General features: G+C 43.5%; 1 protein-coding gene across 5 annotated transcripts in view; it reads left to right on the top strand.

Moving 5' to 3' along the window:
- The first annotated feature begins 10,360 nt into the window (after window positions 1-10,360).
- The window catches only part of TRABD (TraB domain containing), a 32,780-nt gene continuing 16,251 nt past the window's right edge, over window positions 10,361-26,889 (top strand). For 2 of the 5 annotated variants that reach the window (XR_010430883.1, XM_064656195.1), the window contains exons 1-3: window positions 10,361-10,469; window positions 22,005-22,067; window positions 24,215-24,293. Coding sequence is in view for 2 of the 5 variants with exons in the window: in XM_064656195.1 (XP_064512265.1) it covers window positions 22,044-22,067; window positions 24,215-24,293 (103 nt within the window). In the remaining 3 variants the exon portion in view is untranslated. Of the gene's footprint in view, window positions 10,470-10,914; window positions 11,162-22,004; window positions 22,068-24,214; window positions 26,816-26,889 lie in introns of those variants that run through there. The other 3 variants (XM_064656196.1, XM_064656199.1, XM_064656198.1) reach the window with 3 other exon arrangements.

Below are 26,889 nucleotides of genomic sequence, written 5' to 3'. Positions count from 1 at the left end.
TTTTCATTTCAGGAAGCAATGGGAAGACAAGACAAGATTAAACACTGCCAAATTTTACATTTGATCTTAAAAAGATTTGAATTTCTACTAATTCTCAGTTTCCACTTGCTGGATTAGGAGCTGAGGGTATCAAGTATTTAATGGGATCTACAAAATGCACATATTGACAGCAGCTAAGTGTACTTAGCAAGTCATCATTCATATAATACTTATATACACTTATCAATACAGATTTCCATATATGAATGAGATTTTCAAGATTTGCTGTAGCAAAAACCTCTTCTATTTTTCACTTGATTGGTGTAATTTTTTATCACCTCTGCTGGGTTTGAAAGCTAAAGACCTTGCTTCTTTAAACCGCTTTTTCTTTTCCTATCTTATCTTAAACAAATGCCATGATACCAATCGTGGAGTAGCCAATCCAAAACAGAATAAATTAGAGTAAATTAGGGAGTCATGTTGCACAGCACAACCACTTCTCTGTCTAGTTTTATCATAACACTGGAGGCTTTCAGCTCATATATGCTGATGCAGGATAGTGGTGTAAGGGAGAAGACTGCTCCTCTCTGGATGCATACAATAGACCACAATACACCATGTAATTTTATTTTTATATGTAATCAATGGACAGTAGAATTTTTAGTAATATTCTCAGTGGAGCTTTATAGAATGAACACCTGTCATTGCCAATTATATTAAAATTACAGTGCATGCAGCCTGATGTGTAAAGGTGATCAATATGTTGCCTGTAATGTGTTTGTATCAACAAATATCTACCAGTAGTCCCTTGCTTCGTACTGGTGTTTGACACAAGGTTGATGGGGAAAAGGAATATTTGGTTACAAGCAATCTTTATGCATTCTGGGTCCCTGAATGAGGAACTGGGAAATCCCATGGATAATTGCCATGGCTAAGCATCTAGCAGAAAACTGAGGTGCAGTGAAAAGGCAGGTATTCCAGCTGATTCCCACCTGCACAGGTATCTTCTTTGTCTCTGCTGTGTTTCTGTGTTTTGGCAGATATTGCCATCACAGGTAGAGGACAAGGTGACCACATACACTCTGTGTGACTGGTTAAAGAGCACCATGAGACACAGACTCTTATCCTGGGGTCACTGAAACCTGTGTCCTTGCTGAGGTGAATGGTTAGAGCATTCCTGTAACACAACAACAGTAGAGGAACAGAGGATTTTCCAAGCCTTGGGGTCCAGATCCATGGACTTTTACAGCTTCCTTGAATTGCTCACATGAAGTGCGCTGTCCTCAAGCAAGCATTGCTCTTACCTGCTGTAAAGGTCAGAAAAAGCTTATTCAAAGGAAACAGTCCATGTGCAAACAACACACCACACTGGCATTGTTGCTTTAATCAGGGCAATCATTTGTCAGCCTGCCTGTCTTCTCTGATATTCAGATATGAAGAATCTTGTTTAGCTCTCCTGAGATGGTAAAACCTTAAACATTCTTACTGTAACTTTCTTTGAAAAATGCCTGTTGCACTATTCATTCTATAGCTTGCCTGTATGCAATAAAGCATTAATTAACGTGATAGAGATTATGAGAACTATTTTCCTGGAGTTTCCTATATGAAGGACTGCTGAAAACTTTCCTTTTTTTTTTTTTTTTTTGTGAGACAATTTTCATGAATTTTTAAAGTTACTGATCTCACAGGTTCATGAGGGAAAACTCCTGCTTAACTAACTTAATTTCTCTTTTATGACAAGATCACCCATCTAGCTGACCGAGGGAAGGCAGTAGATGTGGGTTTTTTTTTTATTTCAGCACAGCTTTTGATACTGCATCTCACAGTATCCTTCAGGATAAATGCCCAGCACACAGCTAGATGAGTCCATAATACATTGGGTGAACGATTGATGGGTCAGGTTCAAAGAGTTATAGTAAATGGGGTTACATCAGGCTGGCAGCCAAGTACCTGGGTTGCCCCAGGGCTCAATTTTAGGGCCAGTTCTCTTTAATGTTTTTATAAATTATTTACATGCTGGAATAGAATCTACATTAAGTATGATGATGATACTAAACTAGGAGGAACTGAGGACCCCCTTGAGGGCAGAAAGGCCTTACAGAGAGATCAAGATAGACTAGAGAGCTTGACAATCATTATCCATATGAAATTTAACAAGAGCAAATGCAGGATTCTCCATCTATGGGGTAATCCTCGTTACACATAACACTGTGAGACAAGAGGCTAGAGAGTACTCCCTTAGAAAGAGATCTGGGGTTTTAGGTCAATGATAAGTTGAAATACGAGTCAGCAGTGAGCCCTGGCAGCCAGGGAGGCCAACCATCTCCTGGGGTGGATCAGGCAAAGCATCACCAGCTGGTTGAGGGAGGTGATTGTCCCACCCTGCTCTGCACTGGTGTCGCCTCACCTTGAGTGCCATGTCTAGTTTTGGATGCCTCAATATAAGAACAAAACCAACCATTATAGTGTGTCCAGAGGAGAGTGACCAAGATGATGAAAGGCCCAAAGGGCATGACTTGTGAAGTCACTTGGCTTCTTCAGCTTGGAGAAGAGAAGGCTGAGGCACGCCCTCATCACAGTTGACACCTTCCTCAAGGGGGGCAGGGCAGGGGGAGGTGCTGATCTCCTCTCTCTGGGGAGCAGCCATAGGACATGAGGAAATGGAATGAAGCAGTATCAAGGGAAGTTCAGATTGGACATAAGGAAAACACTTCACTAGGAGGGTGGTAGGTCACTGGAACAGGCTCTCCAGGGAAGTGGTCATGGCACCAAGACTGTCAGAGTTCAAGGAGCATCTGGATAATGCTTTCAGCAATATGGTTTATTTTTAGGTAGTCCTATAAGAAGCAGGGAGTTGGACTTGATGATCCTTGTGGGTCCCTTCCCACACAAGATACTCAATGATTCTATGACTCATAACTACCTAAGCTGAAATTTTCAGGGCAGCTATTTATCTGAGTCTGAAATAGAATTTTTTTAACTTCCAGCAACTACAGTTCCTCAAAAACTGTTTTGAAAAAGGTTAAGGTAAAAGATACTGTTTTTCTCCTTTAAAAATAGTATTTTAACCACCTCCTTATAGCACTTCCAGACTTTGGACTACAGACTTGAAAACTGGCAAAAGACTAGAAAATTGGGGGGGTAGTTTTCTGTAATTTGTCAGGGATAAGAAAATTACAATATCCAACATTGGAGAAAAAGAGAGTTCTTATTTTACATAACTTATGAATTGAAAATTTTCACTGATCCTTAACTATACATAATTCTTTCTTTACTCTTGAGGAGGAACAAGGACTATTGCAGCCAACTCAGGAGTGTCTAATTCCTCCCTAAAATAAAAAATACAGTAAACCATCCTTACAGAATCTTACATATTCAAAAGATGCCTCTTTATCTTTGAGCTAAAGGAGGATTTCTGCTACACAACAATAACTTTATTCTTCCTAAGCAAGTAGAAACATCAGAATGCACCTCTAGGCATACAACACTTGATTCTTCCCTGCATAGAAAGGTTACTCATTAAAAGCAAGCCCAAATTTGAGTACAGCAGTACTGGGCTGATGGAAAACCACAGTAAACACAGGAAACAAGACCTGTAAACTTTCATAGGAGCTTTATCTTACCTCCTATCATCCTTCAAAAGATCTAGATGCTATTGTTATCTGCCCCATCTCTAATTCACCCCCTTTCCCTGTTCTCCATCAGCTTTGTAGACAACTATCTCATTAAAAGAAAAAGGCAACTGGGGAGCACATGCCCTTTATCTTCCAAGTTCTTTAGGGGCACTAAACTCTGATTGAAGGGTGGTAACTTTAAACCACTCTACCAGGACCACAAGCCCCAGAGCAGGTGAATGGAAGCTGTTAGTTTTGATCATGTGATAATTTTAACCTCTTTTTTTTTTCTTTAACAGAGTCCTTTTCAAACTTGTTGTCTGTGTTTAACCAGTAAGTTCTCTACCTTCTCAGAAAACATTTGGCTTTAGATGAAATTGCTGTGTCCAGATCACAAGCATGTTTAAGAACCCCCTGTTCCACACCTTCAGCTTAAGCTCAAAAAAGCAAATAAGCAGCATTTATTTGTCTTGAGGATGTCTCCCTCCTTCTCTTCACTCTTATTCTTAGGTGTATGCACCAGGATTTTCTGCAGAAAATTTGAAAGCATTTTATTTTTTGGAGACTTCACCTTTTCATTTCAAGGTCTATTAGAGGATACAGACATGAGAACTGATATTTTTACTCAAATCCATGGGAGGTAACTGAATATTCTGATATGTAATAGGTATAAGTTTGGATTTTAGGTTCTGATTCTGTATTGTACTATTCCCTACTTCTGAAACATGTACACAAACTCAAGGTAACATTAAGGTGGCCTAATGATTTTACTAGCAATTTAATTTTTTTCAGGAGAAAGGCATTATGAAGGGGCCTTTGGGAAGTTAAGCACTTTTCCATGCAATTTATTAAGGCAAAAGTAGCTGGGATTTGTGAATCAGACTGTTCCTAGATATCAGTAAGAAATGGATTGTAATCATGTGACAGGCTTGGTTTTTTTAAAAATCAAGTTACATAAATGAAGGAATACAATACTAGCAGTATTGAAGCTCTCCAGCCTTAGCTGACTCCCAGCAAGCTCCTAGAGCCAGGTCCTGTAGCCACTGAAGTGTGAAAGAACTTTACCAGGGACTTCAGTTGTGCAAGCCTTGTCCTTAAATGAATGCATGTATACATAAGGACTCTTACAGCTCATGCAAACAGAGGAGCTGATGAGCAGGCAAGTTGATTACAGCACTTTCACTGATTTCCCATACGGACATTGTGTACGTGGGGAAATGTTTGCACCACCTGCTCAAATTAACTTACTGTTCTTTGCTTTGAATGATCCCTTAGGGAAACAGTGGAGAGCAGAAAGGACCTTTCTCTTTCAATCACCAGCTCAATTTGTTGTAGAACAAGCTGTTAATGTTTATGTATGCCTCAAGGCTTGTGAGAAGGGAGGAATTTAACAGAAAAAGTACCAGTGCAAAACCAGCGTTTTCAGTACAACTTTAAACCAAGGATCTGGACCCATAATTTTATTCCTTGTGTCCACATCTCACATTGACATTAGCAATGATTTTCAGTACTTCATTATCTGGTCTTTATCTTCAACTCATTTGTTTACTTATTTACAGGGATTACACCCAAAGTCTCCCATAATGCCACACAGCTTTCAAATCTGAGGCAGACAAGTGTGTGTTCAGGATTGCAAACTGGCATTAGCCCAGATTTTCTGCTCTGTAGCTCTAATCCAGTCTGTTATTAGTTGAAGAAAGCACTGCATGATTTAATTGTTCATGTGTAGGAACAAGACCATATATAATAGCTCTGTTGTATCTCCTTGTCTTCTAAAGCTTATGGGGGTTAGGCTCTGTTGTGGGACTTGTGGTTTCCTCTGGTGAACAGAAAGATTAATTTGAGCAATCCTAGACTCCCTCACAGAGGCACATCTCTGGTTTGCCTTCTTTTCCCGCCTTTCCTGTAGAGAAGCAGAAGCTCTGATTTGCCTCCTGGACGAGGAAAGCCCACGTCTCACAACCATCTTGCTGTCACAGCAATGCCACGTTGGTTGCTCCACATGCCTCCCACACAAACAATCCCACAAACAGCCCTGTGCTGATGCAGCTTCTGCTACCCAAGCTGTATTACCTACAACTACCAGAGTGCCTTTACATTGCACTGCGCTCTGCAGGTCAGCTAATGGAAAGGGGGAGAGCAGAGAGTAGGAAGCAGAGGAAGAACAAGGGAGTTGCAGCCCTTCTGGACCCTTTGCCAGCAGCACCATCCTCTTCCACGTGCACGGGAAGGCGGGCTGCACGCCTGCCTGTCCCACGATGCTTCTCCAGCACAGCAGCTGGGGCTGGACCTGGGCTACTAAAGCCTTGCTCACAGTCGTCAGTTTACCACCGAGTTTCCCTTTGCAGCAACCACTCATGATGAACTGGCCCTAAGTCTCATGTAAATTTTAAGGGTAAATTGTAAAGTCCAGAGGTGGTTGAGCTAGTCCAGTGTGTCGTTTGGTTCTCCTGATTCACCAAATCAGCTTCGTTGGAGCCAGTTCAGCCACATACAGCAGCTTCGTTGTTGAAGCAGCATTGAAGGAACAACTCCAAGACTTTCCCAGCCTCAGGAGCAGATACACTGGTGCCGCAGAGGGCACTGGGTCTGTCTGGCACTCTTGCCATGGCAGGCTGCCATCTCTGCACTGCCTGAGGGACAGAAGGGCTGCATCCCTCCTGGTCGCACAGAACCGCACTCCAACTTCCCTCTCGGCACCTTGTGCGCGGTTTAGATGCTGCTGTTTCGGAGAACGTGAATATACTCCGTACTCGCGATCCGAGTGAGCGAAGCACGCCGGAGCTGGGCCTCGGGTGCTTTGCTGAGAGATAACAAACATGCAGCGAAAGAGAATGAAATGCCAGAAACTTGCGTCTCCTCCAGGGAGGACGGTCAAATAAATTCAGCGGAGCTGGTAGTCATTCTGCCTCTGCTTTCTTCTTCTGCCTCGCAGTCTGGAATGGATGGGTGGTCTCTCCCACAGTCACGCCAGGAAAGGAAAATGAAGCGGCAGGGGGTGGGACGTGGGGGTGCCCCCGCTGCTGCGCTGACGGCGGGCGGCCGCCAGAGGGCGCCGCAGCCCCGCGGCAGCGCCACCGCCCGCCCGAGTGGGCCCGGGCCGGCCCCGGGGCTGGGAACGGCGGAGGCGGCGGGAAGAGTTCTGCGGAACTGGGGGGAGTCAGCGAGGATGGGCCCAGGGGCGTTTTCCAGGCACTGTGCAGTACGGCCCCCAGCCAAGTGTCCATGAGGGTGGGACTTGTGGAGAAAATCGTAAGGCTCCCTAATGTAGCGAAGGCAAGAGGAGACGTGACAAAGAAAGTTGTCCTCCAGACCCACAGAGAGCAGGGCATGAGCTATTGGACTTGGATGCAAGCAAACACGAGTTTAGGTCAGACGCTGGAACAACCTTCCTAATGCTCAGTTTTTAATGGTAGAGTTGTTTTGGTGGTAGTGTTGAATTTCTTGTTATTACAAGTTCTTAAGAACCTGTTGTGACAGGGACAGACCTATGGCCATCCAGGAAACAGCCTGGTGACTTCCCTGGCAATCTGTTCAGAGGCTGATGCAAATGTTGCACCGGGTCTCTATTGCCTACAAACCAGAGATCACTGAAGACAATTGAGCTACTCTAGCTAATGTCACCATCACTGCTATCAGTTCTCTAGAAACCTCATGTAAAAATAACTTGTCAAGAAAAAGAAAGAGAAGAGAGAAAAAGAGATGGAAGGAAAAGAAGGAAAGAGAGAGGAAGAGAGAGCAGGCAGAAGTGCACTTAACTTCCTGTCCTTGCTCCTACCCCATCCTGGAAACACCTATGCCAAAGAACAGTGGCATGTGCATGAGGAGACTTTCAGACTCGCTACACAATAAAACTACTTCAGATATACTGCGTTGTGGCTGGCAATCATTTAGTGAGGCTTAGTCTCAATATAAAAAAAAAGGGCATTTTCAGTAGAGTTGAAACACTGAAGAAATCCATGAATCACCTACCAAGCCCTCTCTTCACTGCTGGCATTTGCCATTGATTTCAAAACAATCCCAGGTCAATGGCAACATTTAAAGAAGACATTTGAAGTATTAAAAATAAATATTAAGAATTTACATGTTACACTAGGCCACTTAGCAGACAACAGTGACTCATCCTGCAATTGCTAATAAATGGATCGTTTAATTACCACAACCCTCTCTAAATACAGACCAGTACAGTCACACGGGCTCCCACAGAGACATCACAGCTTTCAGAAGGATCCCTGGCACAGTCCTAGCACAAGGGCACCTCTAACAATAGCGCTGGCAGAGGTCTTCACTGTTTGATAAACTTCCTCTTATCTCAGCACTCCCTCTCCACTTTCAGAAGTGTTGCGCACCACAGACCAGGCTGAAATAGCACAGGCAGAATCTCCAGCCACACTGTTTTGTGTCAGTAGAGACCTGCATCTTGCCTTGGTCCTTGTAAAGGCACGTTCAACCACCGCAGTTCTTGCTGAGCCAGCAAAGGAAACACTGCCTGAAGTAATCATACATGAAAGCACCAACACTGTTCACATAATCAGGGTGCAGTATCATGAGCTAAAAGAAAAACAGGTCAGCAAGGTTCACGGTATTCCCACACAGACAGGGCTTGCCAATCAGATCAGATCAGATCAGGTGAGGTCCTTCCTGCAGGCTAGGGCAGTGCTCCCCAAGCTCTAACTAAAAAATCATTGAACCTTTGCAGCTGAAGCAGTGGGAAGCTTGGGAACACATCTATAGTCTATCAAGGGATTCACAGAGTTTGCACAAAACACCAGCGGTGTGCAGAGGTGGTGTAGCAGGAGGAGCTGCAGCTAAAAAAAAGAAGAACAGCCACTTAGGACATACAGTTTGAACCAAATATATTATAATGCAAATAACAAATTTTGTGTAAGCCTGGCACACACTGATAGTTGAGCAAGTCTGAGTAAGAGAATAAAACCTGCAGTCAGCTGTGTAAGAGACACTACTGCAACTTGAGATCCAGGTTGCTGAGCAGCGAGGCCTCTCACGTGCTGCTTAGCACACATTCACAGGGTTATACCTGCTACAGGACAGCCCCACAGTGGATCCAATGCCATGGAAAGCTTGTGGTAGGGCAAGGCCGATGTGTGGAAGGGGTGGGATTAGAAGCAGACTCAGAAGAAAGCAGCTGTGGTCAGCAGGGAACAGCTGCATCTAGAAATGGCACTATTCAAAGAGCAGATGTCCTTGGATACCAAGAAAGCCATCTCGCATGCTCCCCAAAAGCAGCAACCAATTTGTTCTTTTATTTAGTAGTGTCCCATCTTTCTCGGTGGCCTTCAGTGACCAGTTGTGGGGAAAAAAAAACCCAAACGTGTTTGTTGGAATTGGTTGAACAGCACTAGATTAAAATGCTCAAAGCGAATTTTTCTTCCTTTTCTGTCAGACACTGGATGGCTTTTTTTCCCCAGAACTGAAGGTCTGCATAGCTTATACCTTACTTGGTGTTTTGATTTCATTATTTTCACAGATGAAATGCCTGCTCTGTGCTTTTACAGCAAACTGAAACTATTACTACACAAAATGGGAAGTAAAATTCCCAACTGTCTCAACATGTCTGGACTTGATTTCTACATACCACATACTTCCAAAGCTCAGCCTAATCCTAAACTAACCCTGGCTGTGAAGCAAAGAAAAGTTAAGAAAAGATCAAAAAACATATCCTCAAATCTGTTCTAATGAAAATGTATTAAGACAACAGATGTGTGCTTAGACTAAAGGGGTGCTTTAGCAATACTGTCATTGAGCTACCAGAAACAGAAAAAAGAAGGAAAAGGGATAGAGACAACAATCAGTCGCTATAATCAGCTCGACACATCTTTCCAGAAAAAAATGTTTTCTTGACCAATTAAAGATTTGTATGTGTCAGCCTGGTAATCTGAAGTATGATTAAATGCCAGCTGTGCTTAAACAGGTGGTGCAACGCAGATTTTTCAGGTTTCGTGTGCGAAACATTAACTCTTCTCCAGCAGCAGAGAGGCCCGCTGCGAAGAGAGAAAGGGAACCGCCAGAACAGCCGTGGCAAGAGCAGGACTGCACATCGAGGAAGTCACGGATGGCTTCGGAGATGACGTCGACTGGAGTGTGATTTCCCTCCGATTTCAATCTCCATTAGACCCACGACCACGGCATGTTTTCACACGGACACCCCGTGCAGTCCCACACCTACGGGTTCCCTCACATCTTTACACATTTCCAAAGCACTCGTAAGAACAGCCACGCGTGGGCCAGCACAGCACAGCCGCCGGCAGCCACGGCAGGACCGCTGGCGGGGGGCGCTGCTGGCTCACAGTCTAGGACTGGGAGGTCGGTACCAAGCCGGACCTCCCGCACCGAGCTGGGCTCGGGTGAGAGCGGCCGCTGAGCTGCTTCAGCTGGCCAGGGAGAGCAGCCTCAAAGAGGACGTGGCTCAATTCCCGGCCAGAAGGCCCCTGCCTCTCAGGGACGCTGAAGGTGCTTCGAAACCCGCTGACGGTACTCCCGCACGCTCCCGCTCCGCCTCGGGGCTCCCGCAGAAATCCCAATAACCCGCGGCGGCCCCTCCGCGGGTACAGCCCCGATCGGCCGCCGGGAGCCTGGCGGACACAGAGCCGGAGCGGAGCGGCCGCCGGCGGAGGAGCCGCGTGGGGCGAGAGAGGGAGGAGGAACCGGCAGCTGGGAGCTGTAGTCCGCTGCCGCCGCTGTCCCGCGCCCGGGCAGACAGCGGGGACTACAGCACCCAGGGTGCCCCGCGGCGGCCCCGCCCCGGCGCTGACTCCTGCAGCACGTTGTCCCGCGAACACGCCCCGCGCCCGCTCCGTCCGCAGCGCCCCGGCAGCGGCGGCCCCGCCGCTCCCGCCGCCCGGCACGACACGGCAGGTCAGCGGGGCCGGGGGCGGCGGGGCCGCGCTGGGGCCGAGCCCCGTCGCGGCGGGTGCGCGGGGGGAGGGTGTGCTGCGGTTCTCCGGGTGCCCCGCGGGAGAGGAGCGGGGTGCGAGCGGTGCGGCCGCGTCCCCTCTATGCGCCCCCCTGGCACGCGCCCGGCTCTGCCCGTCCAGCTGCCAGCCCGGCGGTGCCGCCGGGCAGCGCTCCCTCGGGCGGGGAGGTGGCCGGGGAGCTCCCCCCTCTGAAAGCGCTCCCTGGGCCTGGGAGAGTTGCGGGCGGCGCTCGGCGCCCCCGGGGAAGGGCGGCCGGGGCCGGTCCGGCGCTGCCCCGCCGGTGACCCCGCGGGCGGCGAGGCCGAGGGGCCTCCTGGGCGGGGGCGGCCTCCGGGCGGGCAGGCGGGCGAACTCCGCCTCGCAGCGGGCGGGCTGGGGCGTTCGGCCCCGCTCCGGAGGGGAGGAGGAGGCTGGGAGGTCCCTGCCCGTCGCCTCTCGCCGGAGCCCCGCGGGGAGGCCCTCGCTTCTCTGCTCTGCCCTGCCCTGCCGGAACTTGTGGGGAAACGCGGGCCTTGGGGCCGTTTTTGAGGTGTCGGGTTCGCACCTTCGTTATGGCCGTTCCCTGGGTTGGGGCGTCGCGGAGGTGGCAGCGTGATGTGGACAGAGCTCTCCGTGCTGCTGTACCTGACCCAGGTGTTTGGGGATAAGGGCGTGGGTTTGTTGGGTTCTGACGGGGAGCTGCGGAAAAGCCGAGATTCAGTTTTTCTTTTTTCTTCCCCCCCCCCCTTCATTAAACAGTTGGGGCTTTCTCGGAATTCACCTCTGAAAATAGTTCTAATTAACCCAGGGCTCGAACATAACTCGTGTCCCAGGCATAGCCTAGGCCTCTCTCTTGAGGAAAATACATGTTCCAATACAGGTATCCATACAACAGAGGTGTTTATGTTTTTGCTAGCTTTCAGGAAGAAAGAGAGTATTTTCTTTGGTAAAACTTTGCAGAAGGTTGCAGCCGATGAGTTGGAAAAGCGAGAGGATGGGATGGGCTTTTACAGGTTAGATGCTGTTTTGCATATATGGTGACAATAGTAGTCCCAAGAAATATCGAAGGTGCCTGGAGTGACCTCAGTTCTCCCTGTTGTAGAGATATGTATCTGTTCACCTACTGTTTAGCTCATTAATGCAGGTATTCCTTCTTGGAAAGCTAACAGATTAAACCAAAAAAAATTTTTAAAAACCTAGACCCAACAGATTTCAGGGGCTTCCCTTACACAGTAGGGGAAAAACACATGTCCATTTAATTATCCTAAGCTAAATGAGTTTATTAATTGAAAATTCTGGGTTGTGGCTGTAGTATTGGTTTGTGCCCTGCTGTTTGTGGCTCTCAGTAGACTTTCAAGTTTCAGTAACTTAAGTTGCTGATTGTAAATTTCAGCTATCACAGTGTTTGGCACTCTTGCATCTTAACTGTAGACTTTAGATATTAGTTTGATGGTGCTAGGAGAGTTAGATTTATTTTTCAGTTTATTCTTTCTTCCATATGGTAAATATGATGAAACATTGCTGCTGCTGCCACTACAGCTGTGAATAAAACGCGTGGTATTGGCATGTACTTGTTGGAGATTCATACCAGTGCTTTTTTTAAAATAATACTTTTTGGAAAGCATCTTCTTTTTCCTTATTTGCTATTCAGAAAAAGTGAAGAAAAAGATTTGGGACAGCCTTTGAAAATGTTGAAATGAGAGCAGGCCAGAGATATGTGTGCTCCAGATTTAATGGGAGTGGTGCATAACTGTGTCTGTCTGAAGTGATATCACAGCATGAGCTTTGCCAGCCAGTGCCAGTAGGAAAGAAGGATTCTGCAGCTCTCCTTCTTCTGTCAGGGAAAGTCCACACTGGTTAGCAGTACTGGTTGTCTGTCATAAATTATTTAGTACAAAATCTCACCAATATATTTTCTTGATGAGGGTTGTTAGTAGATTGGAAAGCTATTTGCAAATACCTATGTGAATTGTTTCTGAACTCAGAAGCAATTATTGAAGGTTTTTGTGAAGGGCCACTCAAATTTGAGATGTTATGATATTAGTTAATACTGTCATTCTGTATTTGAACTTAAAACTTTTGCAGTGAATATTTATCTTCCTTCCCAAAAAAGGACTCGAGGCATATAACTTAAATATTAACCATAATTTACACAGTTTATAGATTTGTACAAAAATATGCACGCACTCAGAGACAAGTTGTCTTCCTTTACACTTCTTTTTCTAATTCAAAAAAAGTAGAGGAGCTGTTTTGTCCTTCTGTCTTCAGTTGACCTGCTCAGCAGTTTTGATCGAAATCACTGAGGGTTGCCGATACTTAGCACATCCACATGCAAGAATTTAAGTGTCCTGATGACACCGCATATCAGGCTGCAGGAGAGACTACACTGGAGCTCTAGTTCATGTTTTCAAGTGGCTAAGCCCTAGAGGCTGTCTGCAAAATAACCTTGTATAGACAGTGCAACCTGATGAATGTGTGTTGAGAGGTCTGTGTCTCTGTGCAGGAAGGGTGTGCATACTTGTGAGAAGGAGCAAGAACCTGCACCACAGCTGAACTGCTGATGAAGTTGAAGAAAATCTTCAGTCACCTGCGTGGTGCATCTGGAGATACAGATCTTGTCTCACTAGGGCGCATGTCTGGTGTGTTGCACAGCTGGGAGCTGTCCTTCAGAAGGACAAGAATACAGCTCTAGTTGCAGTGTAGGCCACAAAGAAGACCTGTGAATGAGGAACCCCTGTCAGGAGTTGCTGGGGGATTTTCTCATTTCTTTGGACGGCAGCAGATAATCATGGAAATAGAGATAATCTTTTGAGAGAAGATTTTATTTTTTTTAAAACACTGAAATTGTCAGGTACAGGGTGCTTTATGTGTTAAATGTGTGATGCAGCAGCTGGATGGACTTTGAAGCAAGACAGGTTTCCTGGTTAGTGTGAGTGTGTCTGTAGCACTGAGGGATTAGCACTATCCTGGGGCTCCTGTGTCTACAGGCTGGAATTTGCTTTCCTGGAGTTTTGTCTCTCTTAGGTCTGTCTTGAAACCTGACCCTCTTTCTTCAGTTCCCTGCCACGGTAGAGCTGTGTGTCTTTGCTTGTTGCCAGCACTTGGGCCCATGTCATGTAACTGTTTTCAGCTTTGTGATCACCTAATGATTTTGAGAGTAGATCAGCTTGTTCCCAGCTATTGTTTGGTGACTAGAATGGAAGGGGCAGGCAAAAGAATACTACGGATAAAATATTGTGCTTGGCAATTGGGCAAAAGTATTTTGTCCTACAGAATCCCAATTTTACCTTCATAAGGATTGCATTTAAAAGTGTTTGTAAGAAAAATGAGTGTCTGCCAGTACTCTTGAGACCCAGCTTTTGCATATCTCAACAGACAGCCATTGACATGTGAAATATCAGTGTGTATGTGGAATTTAAGACACCTTCTCCAAGTTTTGTGGAGCACAGTCCAGTATCTTCCAAACCAATACTTAGTTGTCCATGGCAGAACTTCTTCACCCTTCTCCTTTGCTTGCTGCTTGTAGGTAGTGAGTACAGTGGAAAACCTGCTTTTTGTAGAACTCCATAGAAACTACACATGCAGCAGCTGTGCTCTTTTCCTTTTGTTCTGCATGAGAGTGTTTTGCAGAGGGTTTCCCAGAATCAGAAGTATCACTTGGTTCATAGCTTTAAATGGCCTGGAGGGAGGAGACATACTGATATCTTAGTCCAGTCTGCTGATCACAGCAAAGTCTAATAAAATTATTTTGGTTCCAGATCTTCCCTGAAATCATATGATTCATATTGGAATACAATAGGAAAGTGATTTGGATTGATGTTCTAAAACTGTCAGTTTCTGAGTTGGGTCCAGACTTGGGCCAGTCATTGTGGTCTTTGTGTCCCACGTTTCTAAATTTAGCAATCTCTTTACAAACTCTTAAAACAGGAAGGATTTGGGCAAATGTTTATTCTCAATTCTGCTGTGCATTAGCATCCTGATTCACCTCATACTTACTCATTTCATCTAGTAACCGTAGTCAATGTAATAGCAATAACTTCTAAAACCCCAAAACATACGAGAATGCCTTCTTGTCTTTCACTGGTAAACGTGTTTTTTGGCATTCAGTGTCCCAGGACAGATATTCTCATGTTCCAACACCTCCTTTCAAACAAAACTAGTGTAGTTGTCTGTGACTTTTATATTTTAGCTTCTGAAGCATGCAAATGGATGTCGACTCCAGTGTGCAGGTACCTGAGTTTAGGGTGCATATATCTACACAGTTCATTTTGCAGGAACATTGATGCTCAGAGGGTAAAATTCTCTTTTGAAATTTGTGAACTTCTGAGTCATGAGAAACCAGAGCCATGCTCTACAACCATCTGTGATTACAGAACCAGTTGCTCAGTTGAGTTTCAAAGGCGTGGGTTGTGTCAAAGAGATAACGTGCAATATGTGGAGTAGGTCACCTTAGTGATAGTTTTGAAATGCGTTCCAATTTCTGAATTTGTGGCTGTTGCATTAATTGGCAGTCAGGTTTCAGCTGATTCATCCTTCTGGGTTTGAGCAGTCTATCAACAGAGAAGACACCATTTGGAGCAGATGATTGTTTGTAAACATTTCTAAGACTTCCCTGCGTAAGTATGGAAAACGCCTCATCAATCTTAAATCCTCTCCTTCCGTTGCAGAGGATGGTGCTGAGACCTAAGTGGCTATCTTTTAATTTGGTTTTGCCTCCTACTACGTTAAATGTTAAAAATGGAAGGTGCTTTGTTAGGCATTCCAGACAGCAAGTAATTAATGACTGCAACAGTTTGGCAGTGAGAGAAAAGTTGGGTCTGTATCTTCTGAATATGCCTCTTCTGTTTACATAAAGTAAGTGGTCCTTTTAAAGGGTAGCAGCATTCAAATGAGATGTGCTTATGCTTATGCAGTGCATAATAAGAATCTGAAGTGTGCAGGCTATACCAATATATACCAGGCTAAATTAAATATCCATTGCTAGTGAAACTGCAGGTTTAGAGGATGAAACACAGCACACTTAATGCTCGTACATTTTTATTGCTGCATCTCATGCCGAGCTGATGGGAGCTGTGTTCTGGCCAGGGATACTGGTGTTAGAAGGCTGGCACACGGGTCTGTTTGTGACGTAGTCTTTTGTGTGAGCCAGTGGCATATGTCCAGCTCAGGTCAGTTTTATCTCAGTTGTAGCATGAGTTGTGTGAGGTGTGCTGTATTCTCTGTGGAAAACTCCCACTTAATTGTTCAACAGCTTGCTCCAAAATTCTGTCCTTAGCCTACCTCTCACCTTTCCCACAGCAACTTTAGAGGAACAAGGATGAGTGGTGTTGATGTGTTCTATGAGGAAGTGCTATCCTGCAGGGTGTGTGGGGATCTTAGAAGAAGGACCAATGAGTAATAACAAAGGAAAATTCAGATTGAAATGCTTTGAAAGTTCCAGCAGCCTTCTAACTGCTTGTTTAGCTACCAGAGGTCAGACTTGTTGTAGTAGTTTAGGCCTTCCTTGGTGACCAGTTTGTAACCAAGGAAGTTCCCAGATTACCCGTTATTCCCTACGATTTTTACGTAAGCCAGGAGTATAAGAAGAAAGGAGGAGAGGTCTTCACTCTCTTTCCTTCCGATGGCTTTGGAGGTGTGGACTCCCTGCTGTTGAGTCTGTCGTGTTGGGGAGTGAGGCCTGGTAAGGCCTTGCCGACCTTGGGAGACGGAGGTTGCCGGCGGTCGTTCCAGCGTGACTTTCTGTTGTCCCAAGGAGAGTAGTAAGATATTCTTTTGCTAATTCTTTTAGTTGCTAGATCTTGGGCTATTGATCATGTATATTTTATTTTGATTTTGTTCCTTTTTTTTCCTTCCCCCTTCCCTTTCCCTTTTCCCTTGGAGTTGTGCATGGTATTTCAACTGTACATAGCTGTATATGTCATAAATACATTTATTTTCATATAAGTTTGGCCAGTTTGGATTTTTCATAGTTTTTTTCCTTAGCACTGAGCTGGGGGTATTTCGGTGTTGGGTCTGGGACTTGGCAGGGAGCCAAGTAAAACTTAGACGCTTGTAGACGCATTTAAGCATTCATACACCTCAGTTCCTCATTTGTAAAACAGGGAAGTACATATAATCTGATCTCAGAGGCTAGAGGATTAATACTTTGAGTACCAAGACATGTAGTTACCTTCTGCAATGCTCGTGAATATTGTAACTATTAAAAGCATTAATAGCTGCATTTAGATTTGTTTGTCGGGGGATCAAACATAAAAATTGTTGCCTGTCCCTTTCAATAAAGGGTGAAACAAGTTGTGGTAGTTAGGTGGCTCCTAGTTTCTTTTCCAGCTATTCTGATATGTATGTAGCTCATAGGAAGTACAGAGCAATTATAAGATGACAGAGAACTTTATTTCCCTCTTGCAGCGTCAACATGTTGAGGAAAGCAAATGCTGCTTCTGAATTTCTTTATAGTTCAGCAGGAGGAAAACATTCAATAAAAATCTTCTTTTTAAAGAGTAGCTGACTAGGTTGTTTTATAGGTTGAAGCATGAGAGCTTTTTGAGAACTTTTTTATCGATTCAGTTGAATCACTGTCTGAAGAAAGCAAATTTAAATAACACAATAAAAGAAGAAATGCTGTCCTACTGTAGGATACCTCAATGAATTGCCTGTCCATTCCCTGTGTTGTGCTTGAATTTTCTCACTGAACTACATCATTGAAATGAAACGGGAAAGAGCATTTGTTCTTTTACTTGCCTTGCTAGAACCCCTGATTTGTGAGTGTGTACCTCTTGTGTTCTTGAGACTGCAAGCTAAGAGAGTTTCAGATACCTAAATATGCAGCTAGAACTGAAACACTCTGGTTAGCTAAGACTACCAAGTATGAAAAATGAGCCAGTAGTTCATGAGCATATTTCACGCAAAGAGGAAGTGCTGCTGAAGCTGTTTTATATTAGGAAAGCTGGAGGGCTGATGTGACATAAACATGGCGGGGAGGTCTTTCTCACTCTACTTGATCAGCCTCTGCAGGATAAACATTGCTAGAAGATGTCAAACTTGTTCTTTTGGGGGGAAGAGAATAAGGCCCATCTGCATGGGAAAAATACAGCTCCTCTTCAGCAGTGCTTTTGCCAATGTGGAATGGCTGTCTTGTGTGTGCTGTCAGGACAAGAAGACCTTGACAGGAAATAGGTGCCTGTCAGTAGAGATGAGTAATGGCTAAATTCTAGGCTTGCAGTTCTTTTGGTGGTCTCAAAAATTCCTCTTTGGTTGCCTAGGTGTCTTAAGAGACCGCGTCTTTTTCACATCCATCACCCTCTGTAATCCTCAGTCATCTCTTTTTCCTGGAGGAGCAGTGCTGAGCATTGCATCTCTAAATGACTGTGAGACCCTTCCTTCCCTGCCAAGTCTGTTTAAAATTCACCTATGGGTTAGCAAGCACAGACAAATAAGTGCCTTGTTACCTTCATCATTTCTTTAGGAAGTTAAACTTTTGGAAAAAAGAAGAAAACAGGTTGAGAAGTCAAGCTCTAAGAAATTTGGAAAGGCATGGATTTAAGTTGTTCAGATGTTTGCCAGGATTTGATCTGAATCAGCACCTTTTCTTGCTGTTGGACATGGTGGAAGGAAGTGCTTACAGATTCGTGTGCTTCAGTTTGTTATCTGTGTAACAGCAAGGTATGTTCAGTCTTCTCTCAGAGGTTTCAAGATTATATTTCAAGTATCAAGGCATACAGAAATCTTCTATGAATACATGGATGTACAGGGATAGTGTCTTTTCAGTGTGGATGAGCTGGGTCGGCCTGGAGTCCAAGGTATTTGACTAATACCCCAAATATGGGGGAACGGACTTTTGCCAGTGCTGCTGAGGAGGATGCTGGCTAGCTGAGTAGCCAGACTTGTCTGTACTCTGGTGAATGCAGAAACAGGTCTTCTGCATGGAAAATTTCACCTCCAGTGGAACTTGAGCAGATCTGAGCACCTGAAAACAAGACCACAGAATGTCCTGGGTTGGAAGGAATCTTAAAGGTCATCTAGTTCCAACCTCCCTGCTGTGGACAGGGACACCTGTCACTGGACCAGGTTGCTCAGACCTCCATCCAGCCTGGCCTTGAACATTTCCAGGGATGGGCCATCCACAACCTCTTTGGGCAACCTGTTCCAGAGCCTCACCACCCTCACAGTAAAGAATTTTTTTCCTAGTATCTAATTTAAACCTAATCTCTTTAAGTTTGAAGCCATTCCCATTCCCCTTTGTCCTGTCACTCCAAAATCTTTTCCAGAATGAACAAATCCAATTCTCTTAGCCTTTCCTTGTAGGAGAGATGCTCTCTCCCTCTTAATCATCTTGGTGACCTCTTCTGGACTTGCTCTGACAGGTCAATGTCCTTCCTGTGCTGCGGACTCTAGAGCTGGATGCATCACTCCAGGTGGGGTCTCACCAGAGCAGAGCAGAGGGGCAGAATCCCATCCCTTGACCTGCTGCCCACACTGCTTTGGATGCAGCCCAGGACACAATTGTCTTTCTGGGCTGTGAGTTCACATTGTTGGGTCATGTCCAGGCTCTCATCCACCAGCACCCCCAAGTCCTTCTCAGCAGGGCTGCTGTCAATCCCTTCATCCCCCAGCTTGTATTGATGCCAGGGGTTGTCCCGACCCAGGTGTAGCACCTTTCGCTTGGTTTTGTTAAACCTTATGAGATTCCTATGGGCCCACTTCTTGAGCTTGTCCTAGAAGAAAACAGTGGCAGACTTGCCTGTTATTGTGGCTGCCCAGTCTCTCATCTGGCCTTCAAGGTATTGTGCCATGGGTTCTCTGCAAGGCTGGAGCTGGGAACCACAGTGAACAAACAGCTTTGCTTCTTCCAAAGGTTGTACAGGTCAGTTGAAAAGTGGTGCTAGTTAGCATGAGTAAACTTCAAAGATACCTCACTTTTTTCTCCCTGCCTCCCCCCTGCCAGTATCAGATATATAATTTAGTCGGTGGTGAGAATGGGATGAGGTTTTCTAAAATGTCACTTGGTGGTAAAAAATACCACTCAGTGCTTCTGTATAGAAGTCTGTTCTTTAACCAAAACTTGCAGTTTATTATTTTTAAGAGCACTCTGTAGATAAGAGACAAGTTTTCAAACACCAGAAGGCCTTAACCAAGCTTAGAACTTTAGGTTGTGCTTAAGGCCAGCTGATTCACTGGCAGAAAAACACTGTGGTATTTTGCACATAAACCAGTTGAGAACCAAGTCCAGAGCTGAGCATCAGAGTATTGGTATACCCTGGGTGATGATGTAGTTGGACAAGTATGTTCTCAGAGGGCATTTGGTTTCAGCATCTCTGCTTCATGCTGTCCCTCCAGTTTTGCTGTTGCAGTTGTTCCTACAGCTGTTTGGTTATCTGAGCTTAAAATGCCTTGGTAGCATAGGAGGGGGAGAAGGAAGGTTGTTCTTTAATCTGAATCTGCTCTTCAGTCTAGTTTAGTGCCTAAGTCAACAAGTAGTTAAACCAGTCTATCAGAGACGGGACAGGATAAAAAACAGGCTCTGGGCTCACTTAAACTCACAAAGCCACCAGACTGTGTGGAGGGAGGAGCCAGTGGGTTGGTGTGTCCCATTCAGGTTGCAGGTCTCCTGGCAGGGGTTTCCTTCTGCTGTGCTTCTTTAGATTTGTCTACACCCCATGTAAATTGTGGAAACACTGAAACAGAAGAGCAGCTCAGTTTCACCTGCCCTTTCAGCTTACTCTGACATCCAAGTTTCCTTGACCTAACTCCTTGGAAGATGGCAAGGCATGGTCCTGGTTTGAAAATTAAATTATGCAAAATTATGCAAAACCAGTGGAGTGCTTATGTTGCCTGTGCAGACTTCTCTCATTTCTTTGAATAGTTTGTTTTACTGAACCTCTTGGCACTGCTTGCAGTTTGTATTTTTATTTTAATGAAGTATTTGCCTCGCAGCTTGGGAGCTGTGTCTGTAGCTGTTGCCTGCTTGAGGTGTGGGTCTCTGTTGGGTTTCATGGGGCTTTTGCTCCAGGAACCATGCAGAAGCCAGGATCTTGGCCGCTCCACTTTTTTCTTGCCCAGCCTGCAGCTGTGATCTCCAGTTTGCCAGCTGACAGCTAGCAGTGGGCAGTGCGAAGGCAGGAATTGCTGAAATCCCTCCGCGAGCACATGGAGGGAGGTGTGCCAGTGGTTGGAATTGCATTCACAGCTTCACACTGCCCAGGCAAATGCTCTTTTAAAGAAACTTATTTTAAGTAAAGCTAGAAAGCAGAACAGCTGACTTGAAAGTAAAGGCCAGAAACCAGGATGCAGAGCACTAATCTGACTGCAGGAAACTGTTGTATTTGGGAAAGGGGGAGGCTTCCCATCACATTTGTGTGCTGAAATACACTGTCATATACAGATAGCCAGCCACCCATCTTTCCTCCAACATCACCTGAGCACAGGGCAGGAGCCAAACTTGTCCCTCCACTCTTTAGAGCAAATGTGTTGTATGACTAAATTGGTCAGGACTGCTCTCCAGCCTAATGAAATAAAACACTGTTCACATATACTGTGAAAAAAGTCAAAGGAAGATAACCCAAAATGTTGTAATAAAGAAGCAGCACTTTCTTTGAGTGCTTCAATTTTAGTGGGATAGAAGTGAGAATAAGCAGAATGAGTGCTAGTCATGCATTCAGTGTCTTGTGCAATCCCCTTAGAGTACCACCCAAGTCAGAACATAGCACTCTCTAGCTTCAGGAAAAACTCTGGACTTTTAAGGTTCCTTCTTTCATCCATATTGTTAAACTAAGACATGGAAACCATTCATTAAGGGTTTGAAAACCAAATTTCCTGGGTTTTTCACACAGACACAATTTTACTGATGTTCTGACCCTGGCATATTTGTAAATATATGTGATCACATGATGCTGATCAAATAACAATGTGTGTGGCTCTAGTTGAATATTAAGATTGTGGCTGCTCTCCTATTCTGTGTAGTGGTGAAGTCCTAGAAATACAGATGATTCCTACAATTTGCATAAAAACTGTCTTGGTGTAGTTTATTTGGATAAGACAGAACTATTTTGCTATTGCAAAAACCCTTTTGACAACCATGACAACCACTTATGAACTGATCTGGAGGAAAAAGGCATTTTTAAGACAGTAAAAAAAGCAAATTCCAAGTTCCCATGAAATCCACCTGTGTTTATTAAGATACTCTCAGTGTGTGTGAGAACAGGACTGTGCTCTGGATTTATAGCCACCTCAAGAACCATACTGAAACAGGCTAGTTCTACCCTACTGATGGGGGGGGATTGCTGTTGGTTTGTTTTTGTTGTTTGATGTGGTTATTTTAACAGCAGGAGAGTTGAATAAGTGATGTTTGTGCATCTTCTGTTTGCCACTTTTATTACTTCAACTTTTATTTGAAACTGTAGAGACACATTTACTTTTTTCTTCCCCTTTACAGTTTTTAAGCAAGTATTCTGGGTGATGCCATTAATTTTTAATTCTCTCTCATTACTTTTACTTCTTGCAGTTCTTGTGTGGTTGGTGAAAATAAGCCTCCGCTGCAGGGATGCAAGAGGAGCAACAGCCTGAGGTAGGGCTTGGAGACAAGTTTGTTTCTCAATATAATTGCGGGGAAGGTCAAGACTGAATCAGCCAGGTTCTTCCACTCATCCTTGGGGAAGTTCTGCAGAGTTGTAGGGTTGAAAAGACCAGCGTGAGACCCCTTTTAAAACAGGGAGATGGGGAGCTGAGTGCTATTTTTTGCCACATTTCTTTTCCCTCCAATTGCAAAAGCTAAATAGAGTATTTTGTATTAATCTACTTGCAAGTGAAGAATTGCAGAAAATAGCCTAACCTATGAGATTAAATGTTTAGGAGGAAAAAATGTTTTGTGAGTAAATTAAAGAAATTGATTAGATACAAATCATCTCACTGTACATGGCTTAAGTTCCTTGCCACATTAAAGTGACGTGCTTTTTCTACCCTTCCTGTTCCTTCTCTTCTCCTTTCATATCCATACATCTCAAAACTTTTTTCTGATATAATAGGGAAAGTTCAAGAAATTTTTATCTTATGAGATATAAGAATGTCAGTTCTTTTGTCCTGTTAATTAATTTAAAAAAAGAACAACAGACTCCTCATGTGGTGGCTTAGTGCTTTTCTCTCTGCGGTGTTGTGATCCTATGATGACAAAGCCAGCATAAGTGACAGAATTAATTCCATATGTTACAGATGGATAAATTTTTCCAAAATATTTCTGTGACTAGAGTTAACGTATGCAAGCAATAGAGTCAAGCCATATGTTGTGATCAAAAGCTGAGCTGGTGTTAAATTAGATTTGTGAATGTAATTGCAATTTGCAGTGTAATTGCAGTTTGCAGTTGTCAATGAACAGACTTTTGCTTTGTAATGAAAGGATGATCTGTTGCTGTGAGTATTTTAGACTTTGCACTGTAAAACTGTTCTACTTTTTGAGTTTGCTCCATGAAATGTATCATAAATTTTTTCTTGCATTCAGTGGGGCCACGGTAAGACACCCAGGTTTTATTTTCTGAAAATTCCTGTTTGGCATAATGGAGTGCAAGAAGAAAATAATTACTCTTGTTGAAAGCTCTTAACAATTGGATGTGCTTTGTACAGTCTTGCTTTAAATCTTATCAAGTTAAGTACAAAGTAAATAAAGCAGTCATTTTAGCTAAAAGGCTGGCATCCTTCAGGAGAGCTTGGCTGCCTGCTTGCTGACTCATTAATACTGCCTTTCACTTGGAAAGTACTTGAATGATGATGGATTCACATCCAGTCTCTAACTTTTTGACTCAATGTTGTTCGGGAATTCCAAATTCTCCCAATAATAATTTTGATTAAACTTTGAATTAATGTAGGTGCCTAAAGATAATTTATGGTTTAGCTTTCCCTTATTCCGAAGTCTCTTTTCTGCACTAACTCTGCCTCTCTGGCTTGGATGACACTGGCTGAATGACTGGGATTGATTGGATTCTATGTATGGGTTTTAAAACTTGCCTGTTAATTAAAAATAAAAAAGGTTTTTGTTAGCCAAAGACCCGCATCATGTACTTCTAGTGATAATACGTAAGAGTCAGTCTTAGGGAATGTTTTCAGTTACCTTCTGATCCTTTAGAGGACAAAACTATGCAGATGCCGTGTTTCTTTTTGATTTTGATTTCAAATATATATATCTATAAAGTCATCATGCACATAACTTTATAAGGTTGGGTGTGCATTTTGTGTAATTGCCTTACACTTATTCCAACAAATAAAATACTTGGCCTGACTCTTCTAGAATGGATGTGTTTAGTCTTGCGAGTGCTGATTAACTTTCAGACTCCTGACAGACTAATGCTGACTGGTAATTGAGTTAAATGGTATTAAAATAATCAGTGCACATTTTAGTTTCCAACACAGAAAATGCTATAGTAGTGTTAGAGATATATTTGTTCTTTTTATCTAGAATCCAATTTATTTTAAAGCTCCACATCAGGTATAAATACTATCTTGTAAAATAGGCATGAAGTAGTTTTTAATATGTTCTTTCTCATACTTATGCAACTGGGAAAATTAGTTGTAAAACCACAGATGTTTTGACTTGTGACACTGCTTAAATTATTTACTTGCTTGAATATTATATGTAGGTTCAAATTGAGCAAGCTCACAAAGGGAAAGATGTATTAAAACATTTCATTATAATTCCCAGCCTCCTTTTGAATTTGTTTCATACAGGCTGCTGCAGATCCAATGTCCTCCTCTGATGCACCAGAAGATGGCCCAAAGGAAACGTCCAGTGTATCGCAGAATATCTGTATGTTTCTGGTTTGACTGGGGAGGGTGTATCACATTGGAAGTGTATTAAACTAAATGTCCTTAACTTTTCCTTACCTAATATGGATGTGGCTGTTAGCACAAAGGGAGGTGTGAATAAGGTCACATCTGACTTAATCTGTTCATGATTTGTTTCAAGGCCCAGTTGTGTAAATCAAACTTAGAAAGAGTAATGACATGTCGATTGTCAGTTTGCTGATCCCGTACTTTAAAAAGAAAGTAAATATTTTAAGATTTAATACATACACTCAGATACTGTTTTGAGCTCAGTCATTGCTTACTAAGCCACTGATGCATAAGTATGGTTTGCTTCAGCAGTCTGGCATCTAGTGATTCAATGTTGATCAGTTGTCCCAAATGGAATGTGTTGCCCATGCTAGCATGATAATGTTTTGATATGAAGGCCAAGCCTGCAGGATGTAAGAACAGAAGTATTCCAACCAAAACTGTCCTGTGAAGCCAAGGAAGTGTATCAATCCTTCCCTGTCATTTGGTAAGGATCAAATAATGGCAGGCATTTCTTTCTCTGGAGGAGAAAACAAAGGCTTCTTAGGATTTGCTGTATGTATATTGATATACTGTTGTGATATTAATGTATACAGTGCTCATTTATAACAATAGGAACATTCAGATTGTGCTTTTTGGCAAATAATAGGCTCTGAACCACCTTAGGGCAAATTAGTAACAGCAAAATTACTATAATGCTGAAGTTGCTGAATAATCCCCAGGCATCTCAGCTTTCATGGGAGCAAACAGAGCCTTGACTAAAGCTATGGGAAATATATTCAGACATAAAGAAGCAGATTAATTTATATTACTTTTTTCTCCAGATATAGAAGTTGGTTTAATAAAAATCATTGCTGTTCCTGAGAATGTTTTCCTTGATTGTGTCCTTAATTTGTAATATCTAGTACTGCACCGTTACAGCAGTCTTTCTTCACATGAAACATTATTCAGTCCAGTTCTGAGCATATATATGAGGGGAAGGCTTGAAAAATAAGTACAAGTTACATCCTTTAAGGGTTACCGAACATGTAGAAACCGCTTTCAACTGGGGGAATCTGAACCATAAATATCTTTAGGCTAGGAGAGTATTTGGGGCAAGTATGTGCACACGTCCCCATTTATCATATTCTCCCTTAGACATCCACTTTTGACCATTTTAGGAGGCAGGATATTTGCTTAGGTGGATTTTGTTTGATCTACCGTGGTTGTTTTTATTATTACGTGACTGAGAGTGCTACAAATGCAACAGCTCTACCTCTTCTTCCTTTTTCAGTCGTTTTCCCTACCTTCTCCTTAACATCACCATCTGCTTTGGCAGCAACATTGTCTTAGCTCAGACAGTACTGATTGCAACACACCATGTTCTTGGCATTGACCATGAAGTTGTAGGCTGCTGAAATTCTGACTCAGAAGGATGTTGAAAGGTTGCTTTTGTTTTGGGTGGGATTCTTTTAATTTGGGGGGGGTTGTTTGTTTGTTTGTTTGTTATTTGGGTAGGGGTTTTTTGATTTGGTTTGGTTTTGTTGGTTTTTTGTTTTTTTTAACGTAAAGTCTTATAAGTATTTGTGGGACAGATCTGGGGCCAGAACCACACAGTTAAACCAGATTCATGAAATGAATGTATGATAGGAGACTAATTTATCTGCATCTTTGACATCCTGCCTGCAAACTGTTCACTAACCTTTTTTTTTTTCCCCTGGGATTATGATCCTATTCCAGGCTTCTGGAGACCACTTGAGACCTCTGCTAACTTGTACAGGAGCTTGCCAGAGAAAGAGAGTTGGTTGGAAACAAAACTCTGCTTTCCTGCTTGATACTTTTTTTTCTAAGATGCATTACAGCTCTAAGATACTCATTCAAAGTGACTATATTTTCCAGTGATGTAGAGTTGAACCTTTTCTATCTCAGTTAATGAGGCTATCTGGCATTTAACAAGCAACAAGTGACAGAACTGATAGATCCTCCTATTTTCCATATGGCAGGCTTGACATAGATGGGCTAAACTCACCTTGTACCGTTTTGATCTTAAATAGTTTGTTGAAACTAGGGAAAAATGATCAGTTTCCTGACCTAACTACCTCTTGAGGTTTAATTTTTAATTGTGTACTGATCTCGGGTGTGTTAATCACGGAAAAGGCTAAGGTTGGTACTGTAGGTATCCTGTGTGTGCCAATATGTGCAGTTGACTGCCAGCACAGTCACACCAGTGTACATGTGTTGCTATCTTTTATATAGATAAAAATCCCAAAAGGGGACAATTTTGTTTTAGAATTTAAAAAATGCTCTTTTTTTTTCCTAATTTAGTGTATACCTTTTCTAAGTATTCTTTGCTTCTCTATCCACCTCACCTGCCACACAGCTTCTCTCTTTCCCTTACTGAACTGCGTGGACAACCTGTCCCAGTGTCCACAGGGTAGGAAACCTGGACTGAGACCCATGCTTGGAGGCAGCCTCTCCAGTGATGGCACTCTCAATGATGTAGCCTCAGAATTGAATGTAAGATTACAGTGGTAAATCAATGGCCTTTTAGCTCTGCTCTGCTGTTTAGTGGTGACATTTTTATTTTCTGT

Source organism: Pseudopipra pipra, chromosome 5 (assembly GCF_036250125.1).
Source record: "Pseudopipra pipra isolate bDixPip1 chromosome 5, bDixPip1.hap1, whole genome shotgun sequence".
NCBI lineage: Eukaryota > Metazoa > Chordata > Aves > Passeriformes > Pipridae > Pseudopipra > Pseudopipra pipra.
This window is presented reverse-complemented; position numbering and strand designations above follow the sequence as displayed.